The 25,851-nt window shown below is 39.5% G+C and overlaps 1 protein-coding gene across 39 annotated transcripts in view; it reads right to left on the bottom strand.

Annotated features, from left to right (window-relative positions):
• Nucleotides 1-25,851, bottom strand: part of kcnma1a (potassium large conductance calcium-activated channel, subfamily M, alpha member 1a) — a 144,948-nt gene that overhangs the window by 92,181 nt on the left and 26,916 nt on the right. For all 39 annotated transcript variants that reach the window (XM_046833564.1, XM_046833573.1, XM_046833582.1 and 36 more), the window contains exon 2: nucleotides 13,552-13,707. In XM_046833564.1, coding sequence (XP_046689520.1) covers nucleotides 13,552-13,707 — 156 coding nt within the window. The remainder of the gene's footprint in view (nucleotides 1-13,551; nucleotides 13,708-25,851) is intronic.

Here is a 25,851-nt window from a genome sequence, read left to right as displayed (position 1 = left end):
CTGGCAGGTCTACCCTTTGAATGCCACTCGCCCACTGCAAATGATCCAAAATGCAGCTGCATAACTTGTTTTCAATCTGCCCCAAGTGGTGCTTACCTACAAGGCCATAAATGAATCAGCACCATATTACCTTAGAGAACTCGTCACACCTCTCACTGCACCACCCTGTCTGAGCTCCTTCAGCACTCCTTTACTGGTACCACCTTTTCTCAGAATAAGAGGTAAGTATACTTCAAAACTTTTCTCTGTTCTGGCACCGAGGTGGTGGAATGAACTTCCCCTAAATGTCCAAACAGCGGAGTCGCTGGCTATCTTCAAGCGATGGTTCAAGACTTACCTCTTCCTGAAAAACTTAAATTAGCACTTTTGAAGTTTGCTTCGTAAAATCAAAAGTTGTGGACTGATTTATCTTAAGTTTGTAATCTAGCATACCAGTGTAGATTTATTAATTGTTAGAGACTCAAAGCACTTTTGTACGTTGCTCTGGACAAGCGTGTCCGCTAAATGGCACAAATGCAAATGTAAATGTAAATGTGCTGATCTGTACAGACAACACTTTGTGGTCTCCTACATCAACCACCAGGGGGGTCTATGATCTTACCTTCTGTACAAGCTGGCACATCAGATTTTCCTGTGGGCCCAAGGGAACCTGCTTTCCTTGAGAGCGGCGTACATCCCAGGGCCCTTGAAAGAGGGAGCAAACGCCCTTTCGTGGCAAGGGACGATGCCAGTGGAATGGAAAATCCACCCCGAATTGGTGGAGAAGATTTGGGCTTTTCTACAAAGAACAAGTGAATCTGTTTGCGATTCAAGAGACATTGCACTGCACTGTCCTCTCTGGTTTACCCTTACTCTACCACAGAGGTGGTAGAGACCACTCTCCAATCCAGAGCTCCCTCCACGAGATGGTGCCTGTTCACATCGTGGTGCTAGCACCACTGTTTGGATTCAGTTAACTGCCCAGTTGGCTCAGTGTTGGAGTTCTTGCAAGAAAAGTCCACAGAACAGAACTGTTGAGGAAGTCGGAGCAGCTGTTCGTCTGCTATGGCCTTTCTAGGAAGGTTCTCCTGCGAACAAGCAGGTGCTCTAGCAGGTGGATTGTGGATGCTATCTCATCCTCTTATGAGTCCTCTGGTCTCTGGTCTGGTCTCTGGTGGCGGCCTGTAAGGCATTATCTTTTGGAGTTTGTAAACAAGACATCTGCAACTCTGTGGGCTGGTCTACCCCACTGACGTTCTATAGCCTTGACCATAGTGCCACTCTTACCCCCTTTGTCCTTTGACCCAGCTGTGCCAATCCACACTAAGCAGGGACTGGTCAGTCTGGTGGTATTAGACACTCGTTCCCAAAGTCTTGTTGACGCAGCTCGAGCTCCTGAAGTCACCCCACCAGTGACATTGCGCCTCTCCATTGTACTACATACGTGGTTCAGAGCGTGGATACATGGAAGCGTTCCCAAAGCGTTGTTGGCACAGTATCTTATTCCCTCTGGGAACCAGGGTTACATACGTAACCTGGAGACATTGACATGGATAAGACAAAGGGAGTCAGCGATGTAAACATGACTATATAAACTATAGATACATGAGTTGATATGTTAATTAGGGCTGTCAACATTAACACGTTAATAACGTGTTAACAGAAATTAATTTTAACAGCATTTTTTAAATAAAAAAATATAAATAAATATAAAAGGGTCGAAATTAAAACCTTCAGCCCACGTTTATTCACAACGTCCTTTCTTTACTTAGATAGAAAATAAATAAATAAACAACACCAAAAAACATTTTAATTAGTAAACATTTGTTTTACTTATACACCAAGTCTCAAATCAGCACCAAAATCTGCCATGATGCCCAGAAAAAAAGATGGAATAAAAGCAACCTTTTTTTTTTGTTGTTTTGTTTTTGTTTTTTGTTTTGTTTTGAAACAAGATTATTAGGATGTAGAGTTTACACATTAAGAAATAAAAATGTTAGAGAATACATTTGAAGCGATTCTCTGCAAGGCTGAGTAATGCAATAAGTCTGTCTGGTTTTTATAGTCCTAATATCACCAACATATATTTTATAGTCTCCAAATGGAACAAGAGAGAGACATAAAACAAGAACATACTATCATAACACAAGTCCTTACATGTCCAATTATTTTGTAAGAGATGACTTGCTAAAGACGCCTTGCAATCTCGGACTAAAGTGCTCTTCAATCCATAAAATGGCCAAATAAAATGTCTAAATGTGTAGCTCTATCTGCAAAATGTGGGTGCTGGTCAGGCTGAGAATCTGAAAGAGAGGGGCTTGTTTTCTGTAAAGTGTTAAGGAGCAAAGGATGACACACACACACACACACACACACACACACACACACACACACACACACACACACACACACACTATTTGAAAGATGCAACATCCCTCTAGGGAATATTTGAGAATATAGTTTGCCCATATAACAGACCAGCAGTGCCATAAAAGTAAATCAATATACTTATCCATAAAGTAAAGAGTGCTGAATATATTTCTCCCTTGTGCCAATGTCAAGCGAAATTATATTATTTCATTATTAATTGTTTTGTTTTTTTAAGTGCTCAATAGGCGGTTCTTTGTGTTGCAATGCCGCATCGAATTGAATGTGCATCCATCACTGTTATGGCACTGCTATTATTTTTGAATTGCATCCTAAAAACTGACTAAAGCTTTCAACCTCAAGAATGATCTCTCAGTCATGTAACCTTTATACACAGATACAGAGAAGAAACAACTAATTGGCCTGTTGAAATCGATTGATTTCAGCATTCCATGGGCAAAGTTATGTTCAGCACACATAGTGAGACTTTATACCGAAATTATTTCAATATAAATGATACAGAAGTTTTATAATTTCCTAGATCTGGATGCTTTCCACAGAGCCTTTTAAACTGTAATAAGCAAACATCACATAAGACTACAGAATCAGCCACAAAGGTCACAAAGTCAGATTCACAATTACACAATGCACAATGTAAAAATAAATCAGAATTCATCTAATAAGGAACTTGTTATTCTTAATTCCCGGTAAGATGTAAAATAATGAACTTGAACATTAGAATGTGTCTTTGTTTGGGTTTTTTTGTTGATTTTTTTAGCACTGAATTATCTTCTTCATGAATTAATTGCCTTTAACTAAAATACTGTATATTTATTTGTAGACCGTTCGGCCAGCATGCTGCTAAACCTTAAATATGATATTAGTGAGTGTAGGCAAGGGTACAGTTGAAGGTCATATGGCACCATCAGATAAATATTCCAGAGGCTACACATTGGTGCTAATGGAGACAATGAAGGATCAGGGTTTAATTAATTCAGATAAAACTTCAAAATCAACTGAAGCTTTTCTGGATTTATGCATATAGCAGTTATAGCAAAAATCATATTCATATTTTAACCTTATAAAGGGGGCTTATATGTGGGTTTTGGAAAGGTGAAATGTTGACATTTGGAGAAAGGTTAATCTTTAATTTGGCAGTTCAGACAGAATCTGCTTTTCCATGTCTGGGAGATTACCATTATCTGCACTGAAGCAGCCCACAAACAGAAGAAGCGAAACCTGTTTGCAGCTCCAATATGCTCAGGATGAGAACTCTGAGCCAAAAGGGCTTTTTGCTTCTGTGTACAAAAGCTGTTAGGTTTAGTGTGAATCTGAGCAGCTATGGATTGACTACTTGAGTGCAAGATGCTTTCCTAGTTTTAACACACTTGAGGTGACATTTCTTTTATAGGATTAATTTCTAACCCACTAGCCATTTTTAAAGCACTACTGATTCAGCAGTATCACCCATTGCAGTTACACCAGTGGGAAGGCTGGATTGGCCAGGAATGTTGTGTGTGATGATACCCAAAGCCAAGAGTATACTGAATTACATATATTCACACACACACACACACACACACACACACACACACACACACACACACACACACACAAACAAGCTTTCCTCAGAGAGAACAGCACTGGAATCAATACAGGGCTCAATAGACATTGACTGGACTGACGGATTTGTGCAATGCAAATGAAAATGCAGACTTTCTCATATGTCAGTATAGAGATGATTCTGGCAGCATTAACATGAGGAGAATGGCACTTGCTGCAGAAATGCTTCCTCTTTCATTTAGCTAGTAAAATAATAAATGACAGAATGTTTTAAGGTCCTCTGACTTAATTCTCCAAATTCCAGTGATGGTTAAACTTAACTATTTGTTAGCACATTTTCATATTCACAATATTTATTCGAAAGCTTTTTTCTAAAGGGCCATAAAGCTCAGTTTTTTTTATCTCTATAAAATATCCTCAATTGATTTAAACAATCTACTTTGTAAATGGTTGTTTGTAATGAGAATAATTAATGACAATTTCTGATATACTTAGTACTATGACTACCCTAGACCTGCCGGATTAATCTTTGTGCTATGCTTCGACTTGAAGCTTCTGCATTTATGACTCACTTTCTGCTGCTGTGAATCTGTACTTCTCAGGTCTTACCTTTTCTTCAGTGGAAAATCTCACCTGTATTCTATAGACTGTAGGCTACCAAAGAACTGCTATTGTAATCACAAAGCCCTTGATGCTCATATAAAAAAATCATTTCCAAACACGTAATACTTATGACTAAGTATAAAATCTGAAAAAAATTATCATTTATAAACCCACTGCCATGCGTCACCCAGAACAAGATTCATTCCCTATTGAATCAGAGTCCTCTTAAAGTTTCTACTTCATGTCAGCCCAGGGAATTGATCTTTGCATATAAATTTTAGTTAAGCTGGATACTATTGCAGTTTAATTAATTTGATACCCTCTGTCAGTTGTTGGGTTTCTTTTTAAAAAGGTATCAGCCAAATAAAATACCAGACAATCAGCAGAGTAACCTGAATCTTTTTCCTACTGAATCAACTTACCGATCTATACTTAGTGAGGTTATACAACATATTAGTCTTAAACATTACTTGAGTGTGTTCAATCTTAGAGCCTCCTGCTCATTTCTTCTCAAACACAGAGTTTGTTTTTCTGCCTGAAAATGTGTTCCTTGGGAAAAAAAAACCAAATGGATATTGAATTATGCAAATCTGATCTTGTCACTGGCCAGCCACTTCTGTTATCCTCCCACGGCCTCATACAAATATTCTGCAATTTTAACCCAACGTTTCAAATGACTCGATTAGTATTCATGCACATCATATTCAAATAGAAGCTGATTTTAATAGACAACTGCAGTTTAAAACTAATCACACAAAAGAGTAAAGACATATAGGATCTGCCTTTTCTGTGAGCCTCCAAAAAATAATTATTCACATTTTAAGCCAAACAATGACAGGCAAATTATATATCAATTGACAAAGAAAGCCTTCACAAAATGTAATGTATTTCTTATTACTGCTAATGTTGTTTTGCTGCGTTTCTCCTGCAGCACCAGAAGACAGCAGAACCCCCTGTTGATTAGTTTACAATAATGAAGGATTAACGCCAAATTGGAAATGTCCTCTATTAGAGCTCGTAATTACAAATGCACAGTCATTTCATCCCCTCTACCCGTTCACTGCTATGGAGCTAAAAATCTGCACCAGCTTTATTTTTATATTATAAAAATATAAGAGCCACTGCTGTGTCGTAACTCTCTGCCCTAGTACATCAATCACATACTGAGCACAAATGGACATGTATGCTTAATACACACACACACACACACACACACACACACACACACACACACACACACACACAAAAACCCGATAATTTTTAATTAATTAATTATTCATCATCTCTCAACTTTCCAGATATTTTATAGTTTATATACATCCAAACCTGGCTGTTAAAACTCATCATTATTGTTATAGGTGGTTTGCAATTTCACGTTTTTCTTGTGTTTATGTGACTGTTTATTTTTAATCTTAGGTTTTCTTTGTCCACCATCACTAAGCCCTTAGTATGAATGACACATCAACATAAGATACTGTCAAATTTTGATAAGGTTATTTTTACAGTAAATGTGCAAGTTGTACAATGGAGATACATTTTGATAACCATATCGTAACTTGAAAATAGCCTACTCAGAAATCTTAATAATAATTTATAAAAATAATGTAATTTGTTAATAATTTACAAATAACAACTTATAATTTAGCAAAACAGAGCAATTTACACTACCATAATGTATAAACCTTACAGTATATATGCATGTAACAGCAGGCACATGGACGATGCGTTTTGCGAGTGGAGGGCGGTGGCAGACGCACTCTGTTTCAGTGTCCGCAGATAAAAATGAGTGAGACAAGAGCTAAAATTGGGCTTTAAAAAAACAAAACCAGAAAAAAAGCACGCTCTAACATCGAGACCACTAAACTCTGTCGGCCGCTGGTGACAATAAGGTATCTCAAAAGCGGATATGTTTACATCTTGGCAGCGTCCCAACGTATCATATGAAAATTAAAATGCTGTGTAAAAATTTCAAAACATTTTCGTATTGCTATCATCATCGTAACATTGAAAAATTGTAAGTCAAACCCTTGTAACACAGGGACTACCTGTATATTTATTATGCAAATGAAATCAACTTTAAAAGAACACTGAAAAATTAAACACACCCTGAGAATTTAAATAAGCACCGCCAGTGCTGTTTGATTCACTGTGAAGTGGGAACATCTTTAAATTAATTGTAAATTGTTCACAGACTGACATCGGATGTTGTCGTGCCATACCGTGTTATGCCAGACTGCAGCTAAAGTTTAGTCATGCTTCCTATGAGCTGAGACAACATGTTATTCTTTCAATGCCAAACCAGAGGTCTGTGTTCCCAACACACAGGCTCAGAGGCTTATGTTCCAAGTTAAAAAAGGAATACTTAAAACACTTAAATTTGGCTTTAATAAGTCCTTCATGTGTTTTGTGGTGAATATGTGTTTAAAGTGAATATATACTCATTTAACCTTGGATTTATATTTGAATATCGGAAATTTACACGTCAGTGCTCTGTTTTATGCAGACGTAAGAACAGACTGCATTGCTTCAATCTTGAACATAGCCTTCACGTTTGAAGCTGAATTCAGATCAAAAGTGCTTAGGCCCAAGGCTGTTGTTCCTGTTGGCTGTTATTCTCATCACGTCCACCCCCACACACAGTCACACACACACACACACACACACACACACACACACACACACAGATAAATTACATTTGCAGGCCAGGCCAACTGGTCTGTAATCCTTTTTGACAAAAGCAAAGTCTCATTTAGGTGTGTGCTAATGTTTTAGCTCTCACGGTGAGCAAGCAGAGATAAATGGGATGTCTTCTCAGTTTGAAGTAGCTTGTTTACAATTTTACAAGGGAAGCAAAGAGTAAACAATCAAAAACAAAAACAAACACGTGTGCTTTTCAGTCACAGGTGATGGTCCTCACGCATGACCTTTATATTAGCACCTGTTTAGCCACAAGCTGATTATTATTATGTGTGAATGATACATGAAGAAGTGACGCAGCAAATGTGCATCTGTTAAAGGACATGTTGTATGAACTGTCTGAATTGTATGAATATACATATAATAGAGAGTGACAAAGGACAAGTATACAAAGATATGTATAATTCAGCAGGGAATGAGGCAAAAGAGACTAATATAACTATAAATTAGTTATGAAACTTAGTCTAATAACAACTATAAATTATGATAGGCTGATTTAGAAATGAATTGGATTCTGTAATGAAATTAACTCCCTCAGGAAACATTTGATCTTTCGCGTCCCACAAAGTCATCAAGCAATTCAAATTAACAAAAAAAAAAAAAAAGGGGGGGGGGGGGATTTTGTCTGAGGGCAACTGCTTTCAGTCTTTTACCCTGGATGCATAGCTTAATGCCTTTATCTAACTTTCCAGACTAGAGTAAGATATTCTAATTGTACTTCTTTATTGCCCATTGCAAAGGAGAGGTTTAAGGTCGGTGCACGAGGAGGCAGGAAGAGAGCCCTCAACTTCACTGTGAATCTAAACAGCCTGGCACTCCTGCATAACGCACACAGGAGCAAAGGTAAACCGCTGTTTCTATGGTTACTGGCCAGGCTCACCGTACACGGATGCTCATTGTGATTTTAAGCTGCAGAAGAACCCTAATAGAGGCCATGAGTCCCTCTATCCACCCACACACTCACTCACACACACATGCACACACACAAGCACACACAGTACCTATAGATGCTAACAGTTACATCATTTATGTAAACAAAGACACCCACATATTGCTGCTTCTGGTAGTATGTGTATGATGATTGCATTCACAGTGCCTCAGTGCGTATACGGTATGTAATGCATGGCATTTGTAAAGTAGCTCAGATCACAGTAGGTGAGAAAGATCCTGGGCTACAACAGCAATAATTCGTGGAAGAGAAAAAGAGAGTCACACATTCCTCTCATGCTGCTTCTCACTCACATACACAAACATACAGGTACACAGTATGCAGTGGAGTCCCACCTCTATCCTGGAGTGTGTGAGAGGCAAAGAGAGGAGAGGTGAAAGGTAATAGCTATCAATGTGTTATGAGGAGGGAGCTAGTGTGTAGCTCAGAGCTATAATGAAGACCAGTGCCCTAAATAAGCACGTTTTATATAACTTTTCCATGGTTTTTGCTTTGTTAAGTGAAACGATTTTATCCGTATATTTTACTGTGTTCAAATGGAAAAGGGAAAGCCAGAAAAAGTCAAAACACATAACTGTGTCCATCCAGCAAAACCTTCTTACTTTCTTACAGTCCCGTTTTTAGTAAAATGAAACACAAACCATTCTTATAAAAAAATATAATACTGCTATCCTTGGAGAATGTTATAGGATGTATAACATAATGTGTTATTCTGTAAGGATTCAGCTTTTGCTTAAGCAGTCACACCACACAATTAGAATCTGCCTGGTTAAAAAGCTTATCCACTTAAATAGAAGAAAATGTGGTATAGCAAATGAATTCAGAGATGCTTTCATTAAAAGTGAAAACCCAGTGTTAATGCTTTACAGCGGTAGCTCTCATCGACCACAATAGACACTTCGCATTTTAACTTCACAGCACAGGATTTCACTGCACAAATACACCAAGCACTTCTTTAGAAACACTATTTCAATACTGGGCAGAGCCTCTCTTTTTCTCAATTCCTGATGGCCTGGATCCCACAAGATTTCGGAGACCGTCCTTTGAGATTTTGCCCCCTGTTCACATGATTGCACTTTCTAGGTGATCATGAAGATAAAAAAAAAGAAATGATGAATTTGAATGTCACATTCATTGAGATGATTTTTGCTTTGTGCCAAAATGCATTATAGCATTATTTTTTTCCCCTTTCTATTCTATATTTGGTTGATGTGAATATTACTTGAATCTGAAAGTCCATATCTGCATGATTTCATGCATTGTGATGGTGCCACATTTGGCACATGGTAATATACAGATGATATACATTCACTGAGCAGTTATTTTGCACATCCCATTCATGCAATTATTTCCATGTGGAAACACAATACTCCGTGTGTAGTTAAATGAACTAAACGAAGCATCGAGGCAAATCATTTGATGATTTTTTTGTATTTGAATTATTCAAGTTACTCAAGGAATCGTTTCAGCCCTACTGTATATTAATCTCAAGTCTAAATCTAAATCTGCTAGTTTTACAATGTATTACCCAGTATAACATTGTGTAAGTCGTTTTCACACCAATATGCATTGTCATTACTATATTTACTCAATCCTGTTTATTTCAGGTTAACTTAGTTACAATATCTATGTATTTTATTTCTTGTTTTATATGTTTCTCATGCACTCATATAACAAAATTGTTATAGATAGATAGATAGATAGATAGATAGATAGATAGATAGATAGATAGATAGATAGATAGATAGATAGATAGATACATACATACATACATACATACATACATACATACATAAAACAAACAACCTTATTGTCATTGTATAGTACAGGTGCACAGCAACAAAATGCAGTTTAGCATCTACAGTACTATAATGTGCAAAGCAATTATGTAAATTGAAAAATGCAGATAAATGTGCAAATATATGTACAGCATGTAATATATAAGTGGATAAATATACATTGAATAAATATAAAGGCATTGGGCAGTGTAAAAAATGTGCAGGAGCTGGTGAGCAAGTACACTAAGAATAAATATAAACATATATCTAAAGGTTGTGGCAAATATAAATAATTTTGCTTTTAATTTACGTTTAGTGTGTGTCTTATGTGTGTGTAATTTGTGCATGCAGTGATCTATATTTGTTGTCACTTTGTATTGAAGCAGTGGACAGGATAAAATTATCAGCTAGTCATTTGTTTAAAAAAGAGGACTGAAGGAAAAGCTTCCATGGTAGTGAAGAAAAGGTGCTGTTTACTGGACCAATTCATTGAAAGAGACTTTATCATTCATCAGGTACACACAAACACCCAGCTATGCATCCACTAAGCTGACAAACTGTCAAAAAAGTATTCTAATCAAAAGGCTATATTGATCAAGCAGCGTTCATTCAGATTGTACAGTCCATATGATGTATGAAAGTGCGGGGTGCATATCCATTGTGTGTGTTTGTGTGAGCACATTTGTGTTTGCAAGAGATTTGGGTACACGTGTATTTGCAGGTACTAGCATAGTATTTACTAAGCCATGAACAGGTGGCTAACAACTTTTGTAAATAAAGTAAAAAACAAATGAAAATGTTTCCATATCCTCTTCACCTTATATCGCCAATGTTATTTCTTAAGTGGTCAGTGTGCAATAGCAGGATGAACAGAGCAAAAGACAAAAGATTGGGAGATGATTTATGGGTGTGATAAAGTGCTCCAGATGGATCTGCAGTCAGTACTATAATGCTTGCAGTGCTGCCCAAGCTCCAGCATAATACTTCCTTTTCCTCAATTACATTATAGCTGAGAGATGGCCCAGCCCTTGAATAAAACAACACTCTCTTAAATGAAAGGTCAGCATTAAGGTAGTGAAGGAGGATTCAGGGACCTTTAACTCATTTTCCACATCCTCCAGAATGCCCACACTAAGACATACAGGCTAAGACTCTATATAAGACCATGATACACAGTTTATGTAATGAAAATCAAGATCTCTGGTTAAAACAGTTTATAGCATACATACTGTACATCTGTCATCAAATGTGTGCAGACACTGTGCTCACCTGGCTACTAACCTCTTTACTGAATTAGGAGCATATTATCTTGGTAATCACACACAAATTCATGCAGAACTTCCTAAGCACAGTATACTTAGAGCATGGATACATAAGGATACATGTTTTATCTTATCGAATGTTTGATCGGTAGGTATTATTTTTAAAAGACTTCATCCCGATATACTATATCTGACTGTAAACTGTCAAACAAATTAGCATTTTTTAAATTCAAGCTATCAAGGGGTGGTTTTAACATCTGGACAGTGACAACAGATAAGCAGTGGTCTTTAGTGCTAACTAAAGAAATATTACTCATATATTATTAATACTGCAAACTAAAGCAGACATGATCTATTTTGACAATCTTTTAAACTTCTGCCAAGAAAAGTCAGAATCCATCGGCTCTCTTTAGTCTGAACTTCAAGCTAAACCACTCTACAATTCCCCTTCGTTGAAAAACAGGTACATATATGCAGTACACAGATGTAGCATCGTGTTCCAGAGAGTGTCAGTGATGGTGGAGCATTTTGTTTCCACAGATTGCACTTACGTACATCATTCCAGATTTACAAACTGAATTATTTCTATATTGAACCCTTGTTCAGTTAGATTTGTACGTATATATATTCAGATGGATTATAAGTCTGCACACACAACACCAACATGGTAGGCACAGACACACAACTAAATACCAGCACAGATCCAAATGCTGCATTTCTGTTTAGCAAACAGTGATGTGCTATGCTTTTAATGGTAGAGTTTGCCAGGGTACTGTAGGACATTTCACATTTTAAGCAGAAGCAGATAAATCACATTATCAGTTTTTGATATTTTTACCTTATAATCCACTTTTCATAGTCTTTAAGACTTTAAGTGTAAGGTATTATGTGTGATGGTTAAACCGAAACATTTAGTTGAGTGTCAGTCTTTTCTGCCACTGGATTTCTCAAAAGAAATATCCTGCTTAGCATTTACCAAATGCTTCTAGTTCAATACCTTACCTTTATAAAGGTGCTGCATATGTATGTGCAAAACAATTGTCAGGCATATAGTACAGATGGATTGTGCTGAAATTGTGTAGAAATTTCAACATAGATGCAGACATTTGTGTTACAGCTCATCCAAACATATGCAGTGAATCTATGAGTATCAGAATAATTAGTTGATTGTTCTTTCAAAGGGCTACAGATCCCATGTCTATGCTTTGTGATAAAAAAATAACACTGCATTCAGTACCAACACATTACAATAATGTATTCATCAATTTTATAAAGTAAAACATATTAATATAAACTTGCATTGTGTTAAAACTTAAGTATTCTATGAATTTGTCTTAGAAAAAATGCCAAGAGTTGAATCCTTTTTTGTTTAGATGAGAATGTCCTCAAGAAACTGATTAGCATAAACTCAGTCAGGCTTGTCCAAACCTTCTACAGGTACTTAGTCAATTTCACATAGGATCGCTGTTGCTTATTCACTTTACAAAATCTTGTGACAATTACAAGCACCTCTGTAGTTTACTTAATGAGTTCTTAGAACTGGTAAAAGGAAGAAGCTCATTTATAGATAATGACTAACACTAATCTCTGAAAATAAATCCCTTTCACACATAAAACGTCCTCAGCCCTTGACTGGGACACTGACGGGTTATATAACTCTTTTGGCCACACTATGGTGAGCAACTAAGTAAAATTAAAGACAGAAACCCACTTGCTGTTCACAATGCACATGAAATGTAAAGCATTCTGCAAGCCAACCTCATATTCATTTCAGTACATGAGATATCACAGATGCCTCAACAGGCACAGATGAATCAGCATGGTAAAGCACAAGGCCTTCCAGATTTCATTCATAAGGTCATCAAAATGGAGCAGCTCTCATTTGCCCAGTCCACCCAAAGTAAACGACCTTCATTACGTGGTAAATTACCTCAATAATTCATAGTTAATTGAACTGTTTAGTCATGGCTGACGTGCTAGCTGTAATAGCTGAGATAAACGCCATGAGGTTGGTCGTATCATTCAGTGTTCTCAAATTATAATTCAGACATGAATAAAAAAACATTATTGACCCACATTTGCTACAACCACAATATGTTAACACAAGTGATATAGTGAACAGTTTCAGCTTTCTGTACATCCTCGAGAGAGAAATGTGATTAGAAAGGTTTGTCTCTAGATAATTTCAATCAAAGATCAATTTTAGTGGCTGAAACAGGATCTGCCGGTGTGTGTGTGTGTGTGTGTGTGTGTGTGTGTGTGTGTGTGTGTGTGTGTGCATGTGCATGTGCATGTGCATGTGCTTGTGCTTGTGTGCATGTGTGTGGCTGTGTGTGTGCTGTTCTACACTTACCAGTACTCTGCCCGTGAGAGTCTGTGCTGAAATCATGACCCCGGCCCAGTCTTTCACCGAGGTCATCCAGCCCACCTCACTTGCTGGAGCGTCTTCCTTCTCATCCTGGCTCTTCAGTGGCCCATCTGCATGTCCACTATTAACTTTCTGGGCCTCCTGCCACAAACACACAACAACAAAAATAAGATACCAAAACAATGCAAGATATTTCACAATTTACACTTCAAAAGTTCCATAGCTCAGTGTAATTACTGTTGGAGAGGATTAAGTGGACCAAAACCTTAAATGACTTTATTCAATACCACCTGACATTTATACAATAAGGAAATTGTGTTGCAACATAATCTCTTACTTAAATTACAGTACATAAATTGTAATTGCTGATGTGTGACAGTCAACAGTAAATATGTATTACAGTGTAAAAGAACATTCAACTTTATAAGTAGGTAAAATGTAATGCATTTAAGTAGCTCTATAGGACAGATGTGCTGCTTCTCTTGCTTCTTTTTATCATATAGAGCTGTGTATAGAACTGGTTTTCTCTCTCTTAATCACTATTAAGACAGGTTTAGTTCCTTTTCAGGAACTCAAGCTGTGTCAACAACGCTTTACGAACGCCTGCATGTGTCCATGCTCTGAATCACGTGTAAATCATGTCCAACGTAAAAACTACGACATCACCAGTGGGGTGCCATCACAACCAGGAACCAATAAACACATGCAGTGCAGCCGACGCTTGCTTCTGTTTGTTCAGGAAGTGCGCAGTGTGTGTATGTGTCAAAATATATATACAAGTATATGGAAGGAAAGCAGTCTTTCAGGCTGTGTGTTCCTCCTTGCCCCCACTCCTTGCCCACACCTTGCCCCTCCTTGCCCCCACTTTATTATGGGGATACACACAGTTTATGTGTAGCTTGCCTGGGAGAGGAGCATGTGCAGTTGGCTCTCAAAGAAGCCGACTGCTCGCACTGTAGCCGCATATCCATGTGGATCCTCCGCTCCCAGATAGCGCAATTCAAGAATAACTTACTCCTCACGGTTCTGTCCCCAATTTCAAAGTGGTGATTCACGTCGTGGGATTCACGGGTGGATCTGGCAAAGGGTTTGGAGACGGGCCTGTACCTTTCTCCGCCCTCAACCTGCCAGATCCAGCAGTTTCTCCCAAGGTTTGGAAGCATGCCGTTCAGCGGTTTCTTCCCCAGGTGAAGAGAGTGCTGCACTCCACCTTACTTTCTCTGAGGAGGGGGAGGCAATGGATGCCAGTGAACCACTGACACTTCATTACAGCCAGTCCTTTATGAGGAGCTTTTAGTGGTGGTGACTCGTGCTGTCGAGTTAGCTTCGCCAGACAAGAAGCAGAAGTAGCTTCCGCCAAGCAATCTGGCTGAGCGTTTCTGTGTCCTGACACAGTGTGTCCTGAAGCAATTCTGCTTTGTGTCCTGAAGCAATTCTGTGTCCTGCGTCACTGCCTTCACACTGGTGTCCAGAGCTGCAGCAGCTCATACTCAGCCCGCCTCTTCAGCCCCAATGTCTCCCTCTACGCTAATGTAGTGGGGCTGAAAGAGTGTGTTTGTGGGTTGATGTGCCGGGTTGAAGAGACTCCAGCCGGCTATCTCTCCCCGGGTGTGGCATCTTCGCTGAAGCCCCCGTCAGCTTTGGTGGGCAAGGTTTACACGGCCGCAGGTCAAGCTGCTGGCTACCTGCACATAATTGCCGTACCAGGCTGATCTACTAAGGGAGTTGTATAAGGGGGATAGTTCGTGGGCTGATGAGGTATGAGAGCTACACCGTTCTACGGACCTAGCTCTCAGGGCCACAAAGGAGACAGCCAGGGCCGTTGGCCGATCTATGGCAGCCCTGGTAGCTACAGACGGGCATCTGTGTCTCATCCTGTCAGGTTTAACTGACAAGGACAAAGCTTTCCTTCTGGATGCCCCGTTGGTTCCCACTGGCCTGTACGGCGATGCCGTGAATACAGTTGTATTCAACTCAGTATATGGTGCCTGTCCCTTCTCGGCACCCTCAGGAGGTCGGTCTGTTAACCCAGCCATGTATGGTGCTTCAGGGCACAGCAATTTGCAGTGAGTGTCTCCCTCAACCTCCGCCCAGTACCAGAGACGAGTTTTGAGAGACTGATTCCCTTAAGAGACTATCTGGCAGCCTGGAAACACCTGCCAGACAGGTGGGTCCTGCGCACTGTAGAGTAAAGGCTGTAGAGAAAGGCTACTAGATCTAGTTCGAGTCTCTGTCCCCCGGTTCAGCAGGGTGTGTCCCACTCTGGTGAGACCTGAACATGCTCTGGTCATGGAACAAAAAGTACACACTCTCTCAAGGAAGAAGGCCATCGAGGTGGTCCCTCCACGAGACAGAGTCTGGGTTCTACAGCCGGTACTTCATAGTTGCCAAAAAAATAGGGGGTTGCAACCCATTCCAGATCTACATCAGTTGAACTGCTCACTCTTGAGGCTCAGGTTCAAGATGCCTACTCTCAAGCAGGTCGTGTCTTAAATCAGATCCGAGGACTGGTTGTCACGATAAATTTAAAGGATGCTTACTTTCACATTTCCATCTTTCCTTTGCACAGGAAGTTCCCGAGGTTTGCTTTAGGTGACAAATAGACCCGGAAGGACCCGATAAGCTTACAAATATCGGGTCCTTCCGTTCAGCCTTGTACTCTCACCCTGCATCTTCACAAAGTGTATGAATGCAGCTCTGACCCCGCTGAGACTCTGGGGCATCTGCATTCTTTAACTATATCGACGATTGGTTTATACTAGCTCAATCTGCGCTTATGGCAGTCCGGCATCAAGATGACGTTCTTGCCCACATGAAGTAACTGGGGTTAAGACTAAACAACAAGCAGAGTGTACTTTTTCCAGTATAGAGAACCACTTATCTAGGCGTAGTTTGGGACTCGACCATTATATGGGCACAACTGTCTCCTGCTCGGATCGAGTCTATACTCACAGCTGTCAAGAGAGTGAGAGAAGGCTAGACATGGTATAGGCATGGTCGAGGCCTCGCCTGTAAGCCTTTCCCCCTTTTGCGCTGCCCCCATGAGTTCTGGAGAGAGTTCGCCGGGATATAATCTACTCCTAGTGGCCCCGCAGACCATTGTTTGCGGACCTGGTAGCCCTTCTCAAGCAACCTCCTTGGAAGATTCCTCTAAGGAGGATCTTCTCTCTCAGGCAGGGTTCTCTCAGCCATGGTTCACCTCCATCCGGAGTTATGGAGGCTGTGGCCCCTGAGGTCTCTCTGCCAGTTGGACCCAGTTAACTGCCCGGTCGGTTCAGTGCTGGAGTTCCTTCAGGGACAGTTCACCACAGGGTTGTCTCCTTCTACCCTGAAAGGTTACGTGTCGGCTATTGCGGCTTATCATGCTTTGCTTGCTGATCAGTCTCTGGGAAAGCAAGAGACACGTTTCCTATTCCCTTTAGCTAGTTTAAAGTCTAACGACGATTAGAATGTTTAGTTTTTATGGCAATGTGTGTGTAACCTACTGAATGCTGCCAGGTCACAGCAAGGCAACAACAAGCAAACACTGCAGCCTTCAAATATGGCCACTATAGACTACAAATCCCACAGATTGTTCCACTTTCAGTCTCCATGCTACTAACTAAACACAACTGTTCTAAATCACACACACACACACACACACACACACACACACACACAGACACACATACAGACACACACTAATATCGAAACTCTGAATGAACACATGGAGCTTCATGGATGCTTCATGTTTATATTAGCACAAAGAATAGATCAATTAATTTTAAAAAGTAATCAAAATCATTTTATGTATTAATATTTAATATAATAAAGATTTAAATAAGTATATGTTGTAGCCCTGTAGAAAAGAATGATGCAAATATGGTTTTAAAAACACATTACTAACTTCATAGCCATGACTTACACTAAAGTTGAACAAGGAGTACATGCCTACACGTGTGCATGTGTGTGTGTGTGTGTGTGTGTGTGTGATATCTCACACTGCCTTACACATACAGCACACCTAGCAGAGTGAAGGCCAAATAGTGCACTGCTATGATTCACAGGCTCAGGAAGCCATCGCAGCATATTGGGCTTACATCAGCAGGGTATGCAATTACTTCCAGTCAGGTAGGTGGATGGAAGCACAGCAGTCACATATGTGTTTTTTAAAACAGAATATATTTACTATTCAATATGGTCTTTAACAGACATGAAACAGTGTTTGTCAAATACAATTATGGATAACAAACAACCTTACTGTTGTGCTACAGCCAACACATATCCAGTTTTCAACACTATATCTTGGAATAATCAGAAATGTTTGACAAAGAAAATATAGTAATTGAAATAGAAAATAAACCAAATTAAGGTTATTATAAAATATCATATAGGTACATGAAAAAACAACTGAATGATTAAATTGGACTAGTCAGAATGCCTTTGGAGTGAGTGATTTTGCACTGAACCTCTTAATTGTTCATTTTTTTCACTTTGTTCTCATAAATGCTAAAGGATGCTTCATGTAATGGATTGTGTTGAACTCCAGTGCGCATCTAATCTTCAAGATGTACATGTTTATATAGAAGTATATTTATTGCATTCTACGCTAAAACACAAATTGCATATAATTCATATACCTAAACTATAATTAAACCAGTGGTGTAGTAGATGATGCAGTTTAGAGGATGCAGTTTATGCGCAGCCCAAGAGACCATGAATGGCAAATGCTCAGTATTACAGAAGTTATTAAGTCATAATAAAGTTAATTTATTTTTATATGTGACCACTATTTGCTACCAGCACAATAATTAAAATAGCAGCCAGGTATTAAGTATGAAGTATCTTCTGTGGAAATTGTGCAACAATTGTACAGAAATGTTGGTTCTAGCTTTGAAAAAAATGATAGAGACTTCTTAAATTAACAACAAAAAAAAAATTCTTAATTAACGAAAATTACAAACTTCAAGTGTCTACATCTTTAACTGAGTAAATATCAGTGTAATTTGACAAAATGAGAATCTTGTTCCCCAACAACAGAAATAGCTTTGTAAATTGTGACAAATGCATAAACTTATTTTTGGTCATTTGAGTAGACTTCCTTAATCAAATGCTTCTGCAGAACAACAGCATTTCAGCTACAAGAACATAGTAGTTATTTTCTGTAGGTACATATAAAGATAAATATAATTTAGCAAATTCCTTTTGGTGCTGATTCTACATACTGTTCTATGAAAATCTAATACAGTATGTAAATAAAAAGTTCCCCAAATTGTTTAAACAAAACTTCTTACATTTCTGTGTGAAAATTGAGCAAGGATGTTTTTTATCAACAAAATCTTGAGGTGAGGCACACGATCTCTATATAAAAACCTTAGCCAACAATAAGCGTCAGAGTAAGACGAGAGTCACAGTCACTCTCTGCAATCTCTGGGATTCTAACAGCGTTCGGACTCTACGGTATGTGTTTTGCTTGCCTACTGCATGTGGCAGCGGTGCTGCATTTTTTGAAGTGCATGTGAGACAGGTTACACTCCTCCACTGCCCTTCATAATTCACAGTTCATAATTATTATGAGTGAAGAAATGAAGGGCTTTCAGCTACAGATTCCATCTAAAAGATGTCTTATCAGTCACTAAAATGTAAAATGTAGTTTCATCATTTACTTTTTGAGTAACAGCAGGTCAGGTGTATTCTGACATGGAAAGAAATAATTACAGACTACGTGGCTGCTCCAGATGCTGCGTTTGGGCTAAGCATTCTAACTAGCCTCTGCACACATCCAAACACAAACCCTGACCCAGCAAATGGGCTTGTGCTCAAACTGATGCATGGGGATTTTCTGCTGAAATTGGATTAGATTCCATAATGATGTGCCAAGGAGGCAGCTGGTATACTGCTAATTAGTTATGCCCCCCAAAAAAAAAAAACCGGTGTAGTTAAAACTAGTACAAAAAAATCTGCTCAATGCTCCCTGGATATTGTTTCGTTGGTATGTACAATACCCTGACCCTCCAACTAGGGGAAAAGTTTAAATCAGAGAACAAAAAGACATGCTAACTCGTCACTGTTAATGCAATGTGTTGTTTCCAAAATGAGAACAGACAGAACAGTATTGATTTGGAGGAAATGCCCCTCCTCAGTGATCCCCTGGCTTTTCATCATGTAACACAAGTACTAAGTATTGCTTGGTGATATCTAAAAATAATCATAATGATATTCTTTTATAAAATATATATAATCAATTAAACACACACCCTCCCTTAATCCCATGTGTTTGGCTGTTTATATCAGAAATGTCAAGTAATCTGCATTTTATTGGTCATGCTGGGTTCTTATTTTTTCCTCTGTTTCATTGGTCTTTCTATTTTCACATTTAATAAGCTACACCAGAATATAAAGCTCTATAAATAGTTCGAAGATTTTGCTGGCAGAGTTAATAAGGAGAGTATATAAATGTTGCTCAATAACTTTTATTGAAATTCATTTAATTTTGAATGGGTTAAATTAAACACAAACAATTTTGCATGGAACAAATATATATGGTCTGTGTGCACTCTGTGAAACAAAACGCTATTTTTCTTGAGTGTGTATAAAGCACCTCTTATAAATTTAATACAAAAAATCATGACACCTTTTTCTGCCTCTTCAACTTTAAGCTTGTTTTCAGGTTGATACCAATTGCTATTCATTATCATTTATAAAGCAGGCCCTCCCATTATTATTAATTTGCCTCCTAATATTCCTCAATGAAGGGAGAAGCGGTCTGCATTAACTCCACTAATTTCTCTTTCACTAATCCAGGCTAGGTAATTAGCACAAACAGAATCATTGACTAAAAGTTACTTGTGAATAAAACAGTTTTCATTAAAATGTATTGCGACTAAAATATGACAAAATATTTAACAAATGCATCAACAAATGCTGCTTCTGTTCTGCTTCCATCAATGTCATATCATTAAGACAAAGCTTATAAATATAGTAAGTTGTTTTGCTGACAGCTTTGGTTAAAGATTATGAAAAAATATCTTTCCTGTCAATGATCTTACACTCAAACTCCCAATGAGGCACTCTGAGTTTTTTGAGCATCTAATTTAATCTGCGTCATGCAAGTCATTGTGCTGCTCAGTCAATAGGCATTTATCATGTATACGAATGATTAGAGGGTTGCTGCATGGTAACTGCTACAATTACAATTCCTTTGCAACAGCAGAACGTGTTGGCAAAGCATAGATGAATGTGGCTGGTCTGCCGTGTGGCTAAATCCATGAATTATTTAAGCAGTCTTACATTGATGGTTGGACCAATCCATAACAATGAAAGTAGAAAACAATTTCTACTTGCTCTGAGCAGCTTACAAAGAAAGGTTTAGGATCAGCATGCCATGGGATACTCCATCTGCTATTTTTATGCCTGTGATGTCAAAGCCTTTAACTGCACTCTGGCCCTTTTCACTATGCAAACAGACAAACAGCCCAGGAGACTCTCTCTCTCTTCCCCCCTCCATCCCTCCCTTCCTCTGTCCCTCCTGTGTACCTTCATTAATGAATGGAGAGAAGGAAGATTGACCTTGTTTTTTAACCTTATTCATTGTTTATCTACCTAACATGTTTCTGGCCATTTAGCCTTTATTTGCTTTTGCTAATTTATTCACATGTGATGTGCACCTAGATAAAGCTGAATGCTTAAATATTTTTTTAATCATCCTGTGGATTTAAATTAGTTAGTTTTGTTTTTTATTTATTTATTTATTTTTTTTATCTATTTCCCATTCTCTGCCTACACTGCATAACAACACTACCATGGGCACAATGTTCCTCCAAGGCATGTAAGGACTGGCACATTTTCCAAGCCACTACTCAAGCGGCATCACTGAGCTTTACAGCTCGTGTGAAGCTCAGTGATGCTGCTTGAGTTTAACTTGGCTTGCAAAAAAAAAAAACACTTTGTGAAGGAGTGTTCATTGTTCTCCCATGTCTAGAAATGACCATCCTCATCAGTTTTGCAGCCAAGGACAACACATGGGAAATCCAGTATTCCGTCCAATCTGTGACACCCACCTCTACACTAACCACATGGACATTTCAGTATCTACACAAAAGGATATACATGGATATGTAATAAAAAACACAATCTTTTAAAAAAAGATTTTGTTGTGACGAATGTAGTCAGGAGTTCCACTAATAAGGAATGGCAAGAGCAAGTCATGTAACCCAGACTGCTTTAACACAACACGGCTTCAACACAGCTGTTCCAGCCACTTCCATTTGAATCACTGGGGTAACTGTAGTCCATGCCAGCTCTATTTATAACTTCCCCCAGGGAGCCAAAAAATTATTTCTAATAAGCTCTACATAATCGTGACTTTTTCTTTTTTAATTGCTACACATACCCAGGATCTGAGCAGAGAAAAAAAAACAATAGAGCATGCACTTTCTAGTACACACTTAATCACAATCACAAATTCACAACTGCACTTATAGACTACTGGTTTTACTCTGAATATAGTCCAGAGGTAAAACTGTGTCAGTGTGAACCCCCACACAAACTCAAGTATAGTATCTAAAGAAAAGGCAAGGCCGTTATGTAAAGACTACCGAGCCACAGAGAACTGGCTGCATGTTGCCATGCCTGTTCATGCTGACTCCTATTCATTATCTCGTCCTATTTCTCCAGCACAGTAATCACCACATATATAATACAATCTTTAATCCAGGCTATAGAAAGTACCTATAGAAAGTCATCATGCCCTGTGAAAATCTTTACCATTTGTTGCATTACACCCTAGTAAATAAAATACATTTTTTTCAAAACTGTATGTACAAATTGTAACCCCCCATCATCAAAGTAAAAACATTTTAAAACATTTTGGAGGAGTATTAAAAATGTATTAGTGAAATATCTGGTAAAGTAATCAGCCCCTTAGTATACTAAAACTAAAACCAGCTGTTTCTTGAAAACTGCTGTTAGTAGTCTATGATACTGCAACAAATTGATCATGGATAGGAAAGTACTTTTAAAGGCAGAAGTTAGGAAAAGGCTACTCAAAGATCTCAAAGGCTTTAGCTATCCCTCTGAGTACTGTTGAGTGCATCATTAAAAAGTGGAATACGTATGGTACCACTAACACATTGCCTAGATCAGGCTGTCTGTCCAAATTGGATAATTGAGCAAGGAGGACATTGACAAGAGAAGCTACCAAGAGGCCATAGGCAACTTTAAAGGACTTGCCAGGCTTTATGGCTAGGACTGGTCAGTCTGTGTATGTGACAGCTATCTCATAAGCTTAAAAAAAAAGCTGGCCTTTATGGCAGGGTGGCGAGCCTTTCCTGAAAAAGTGCCACACACGCACTATTTGAACTATGCAAAAACACACCTGGAAGACTTTGATGCCATCTGACAAAAGGTGATTTGGTTTAAAAATACAAAACTGTAACGTTTTGGACTGAACTTCAAGCTCTTTTTATGGCAAAAGGCAAACATAGACCACCACCCAAAACACAACCTACCTACTGTAAAGCATGGTGGTGGCAGCATTATGCTGTGAAGGCATTTTTCTTCAGTGTGGACTAAACATTTGTTCAGAACTGTAAAGAAAATGGATGCTATTGAAGTACCTCCAACTTCTTGAGGAAAGCTATACAGCTATATAAAGCTATTCACCTTCAAATAACACAATGATCCTAAACATAACACTAAATGGATAGGAATGGATAGCTTATGGATAGAAAGGGGGAATGTCCTTAAGTGGCCAAATTAGAGGCTTGATTTAAATCCATTTAAAAAATCTGTAGATGGATTCTAAGAAAGCAGACAATTGCCGCTCAAAATGGAATTTCACTGAACATGAGCAAATCTGCAAGTTGAATCTACTGGTACAAAGCTAGTATAGACATATCCAGTTTAAGCAAGAGGTGGCTCTATAAAGTATTAAATCAGGGCACTGAAGACTTTTCCAACCCTATTGGTTATTCTAGTTCTTTTTCATTAGTTGTTGTAAGGCAAAATTAATAAAGTAAATAAAGCTAGTAAAGCTAGTTTTTGTAAATGGGTTTTGATTTTAGGGTGTATGACAAATAAAGTAACAATTTCAATGGTGTACGATGATTTTCTATATTCACTGTATCTTTATTATCATGAGCTTTAATGTTGACTCCTTAAACTCTGCAAAAACCCTGCAACTGACTAACAACAAAATGAGGCCTTTTTAGAAAAGCCAAAAAAAAAAAAAAAAGAAGAGGATAGGCAAATGTTGAATCAACATAAATTCTATAATGAAAACTTTCTCTAGAGGCTAAAACAAATGGAAAGAGGGCTTTCTGGTATGGACTAAACTTGATGTAAAAACTTAACGTAAAAGCCTCACTGCTGTCACGAATAGACCATGCGTCAGAAACGAGGAGTAAAGTAGAAAGTTATTTTATTTGCCAAAATACACGAAACTGAGTGCTTCAAGCGAAGCGGAGCCAGGAACCAGAAAACACACTAAGCACTAGGTAGTCTGTGAAGATCAATGGAGTAACCTGTAGATCGGATGGTGAGTGAGAGAAAAAGGGAGCCTTATAAAGGGGAATGTAAATGGGGAACAGGTGTTGGTGATTAGTAGGAAGGAGAGGCTGAGCAAGAGTGTTGAGTGCAGGAGAGAGGCGTGCCCGGTGGTTCTCTGACAATACCCCCTTCTCCACGGGTGCGGGACGGTTAGGGTGACTGGTGTGAAACTCCTCCAGGAGTGCTGGGTCCAAGACGTCCTCTCTGGCGATTCAAGAGCATTCCTCTGGGGGGTCAATTCATTGATCTGCAGGGAGTTCTGTGCATACTCCTGTCACCAGTCACCAGGTCGATGACGCAATCCCATGGGCGGTGAGTGGGTAGGCGAGTTGCAGTCTGCTTGCTGAACACGTCCCCGAATGAACGGTACTCAGTACACTTCCTTGTGGTTGTTTGGGCTTTCCACAAGTGTGAATGCTAGGGAGATCTGGGCCGGCCGTGGTTGGGGCAGGTGGTGCAGGCAAAGGTTCCAGCACTGGTGGCTCCACTCTAGGACTTCACACGGGTTCCTGGAGAATCTCAGTGAGTGTCGTGCTAGCCAGGGACGTCCGAGAATGGCGCCAGCAGTGGAGTTTTTGTGGACCAGGAACATGATCTCTTCACGATGGAATAAACCCACTTGGAGGATGACCACCAGGGCACAGTACCACATCCTAACGGTTTTCCCTGGATCATCTGAGCGAGCTCCCGAGTCCCTCTCTCATGGCCCAGTTGGAGGCGCTCTAGGCACTCTTGTGAGATGAAATTTCCCATGGAGCCGGAATCTATAAGGGCTGAAACCAGAAGGGAGAGCGAGGGGGTTATGAGCGTGACTGCAAGTTTGGATAATTAGGTTTGTCTGTACCTACTGCTGGGAGGTCGCAAGGCGACACTCTCTCTCTCTCTCTCTCTCTCTCTCTCTCTCTCCTTGTTAGCCATTTAGCCGATTTGCATAAGTTCGGGTTCCGGGATGGAAGAGATGGTGTGGGGTGCTGGTTCCATCTCCGGGGAACGACAGGCAGCCAGCCACTTGAAGATGCGGATGGATCGTTGGATGAACGTTTCGAGACCCAGCGCATCGTCGTAGATTGCCATTGGCAGCTTGATGTCAGGATTCAGCCCCTGACAGTACGCGACAATGAGGGCGGTTTCGTTCCAGCCGCTAATGGTGACTAGGGTGCAAAAGTGGAGGCTGTATTCCGTGAGTGAGGAGGACCCTTGGCGCAGACTAAAGAGTTGGTCTGCCGTGGTGAGGACCCCGGTGGCGGTGCAGAACACCTCCACGAAGTGGTTGGTGAAAAGCTTATATGAGGTGGTTATGGCACAATTGGTGCTCCATATTGCTCTTGCCCACAACAGAGCCTTCCCGGTTAGCAGTGATTTGAGAAATGCTACCTTGGATCGGTCGGTGGGAAACTTGTGAGGCTGCATCTCCATATATAAGTTGACTTGTAGGAGTAAGCTGTTGCACTCGGCCGCTTCGCCAGAATACGAAGCCGGAAGAGCCATCCAGCTACTAGAGATGGGTGGTGAAACTCCGCTGATAGAGGAGTGAAGGCCTACCGGAAAGCTGCGACAAAGTCCTTGATGGTATCCGAGATGTGAGCCGGCTGAGGGTCCATCGAAGTAAGTTTTCAGGTCCGATCTTCTGTCACAAATAGACTACGTGTCAGAAACCGGAAATAAAGTAGAAAGTGCTTTATTTGCCAAGATACACAAAACTGAGTGCTTCTAGCGAAGCTGAGCCAGGAACCTGAAACTACACTGAGCGGTAATCTG

Source organism: Silurus meridionalis, chromosome 2, assembly GCF_014805685.1.
Source record: "Silurus meridionalis isolate SWU-2019-XX chromosome 2, ASM1480568v1, whole genome shotgun sequence".
NCBI lineage: Eukaryota > Metazoa > Chordata > Actinopteri > Siluriformes > Siluridae > Silurus > Silurus meridionalis.
The sequence above is the reverse complement of the archived record's forward strand: the minus strand, read 5'-3'. Positions and strand labels throughout refer to the sequence as shown.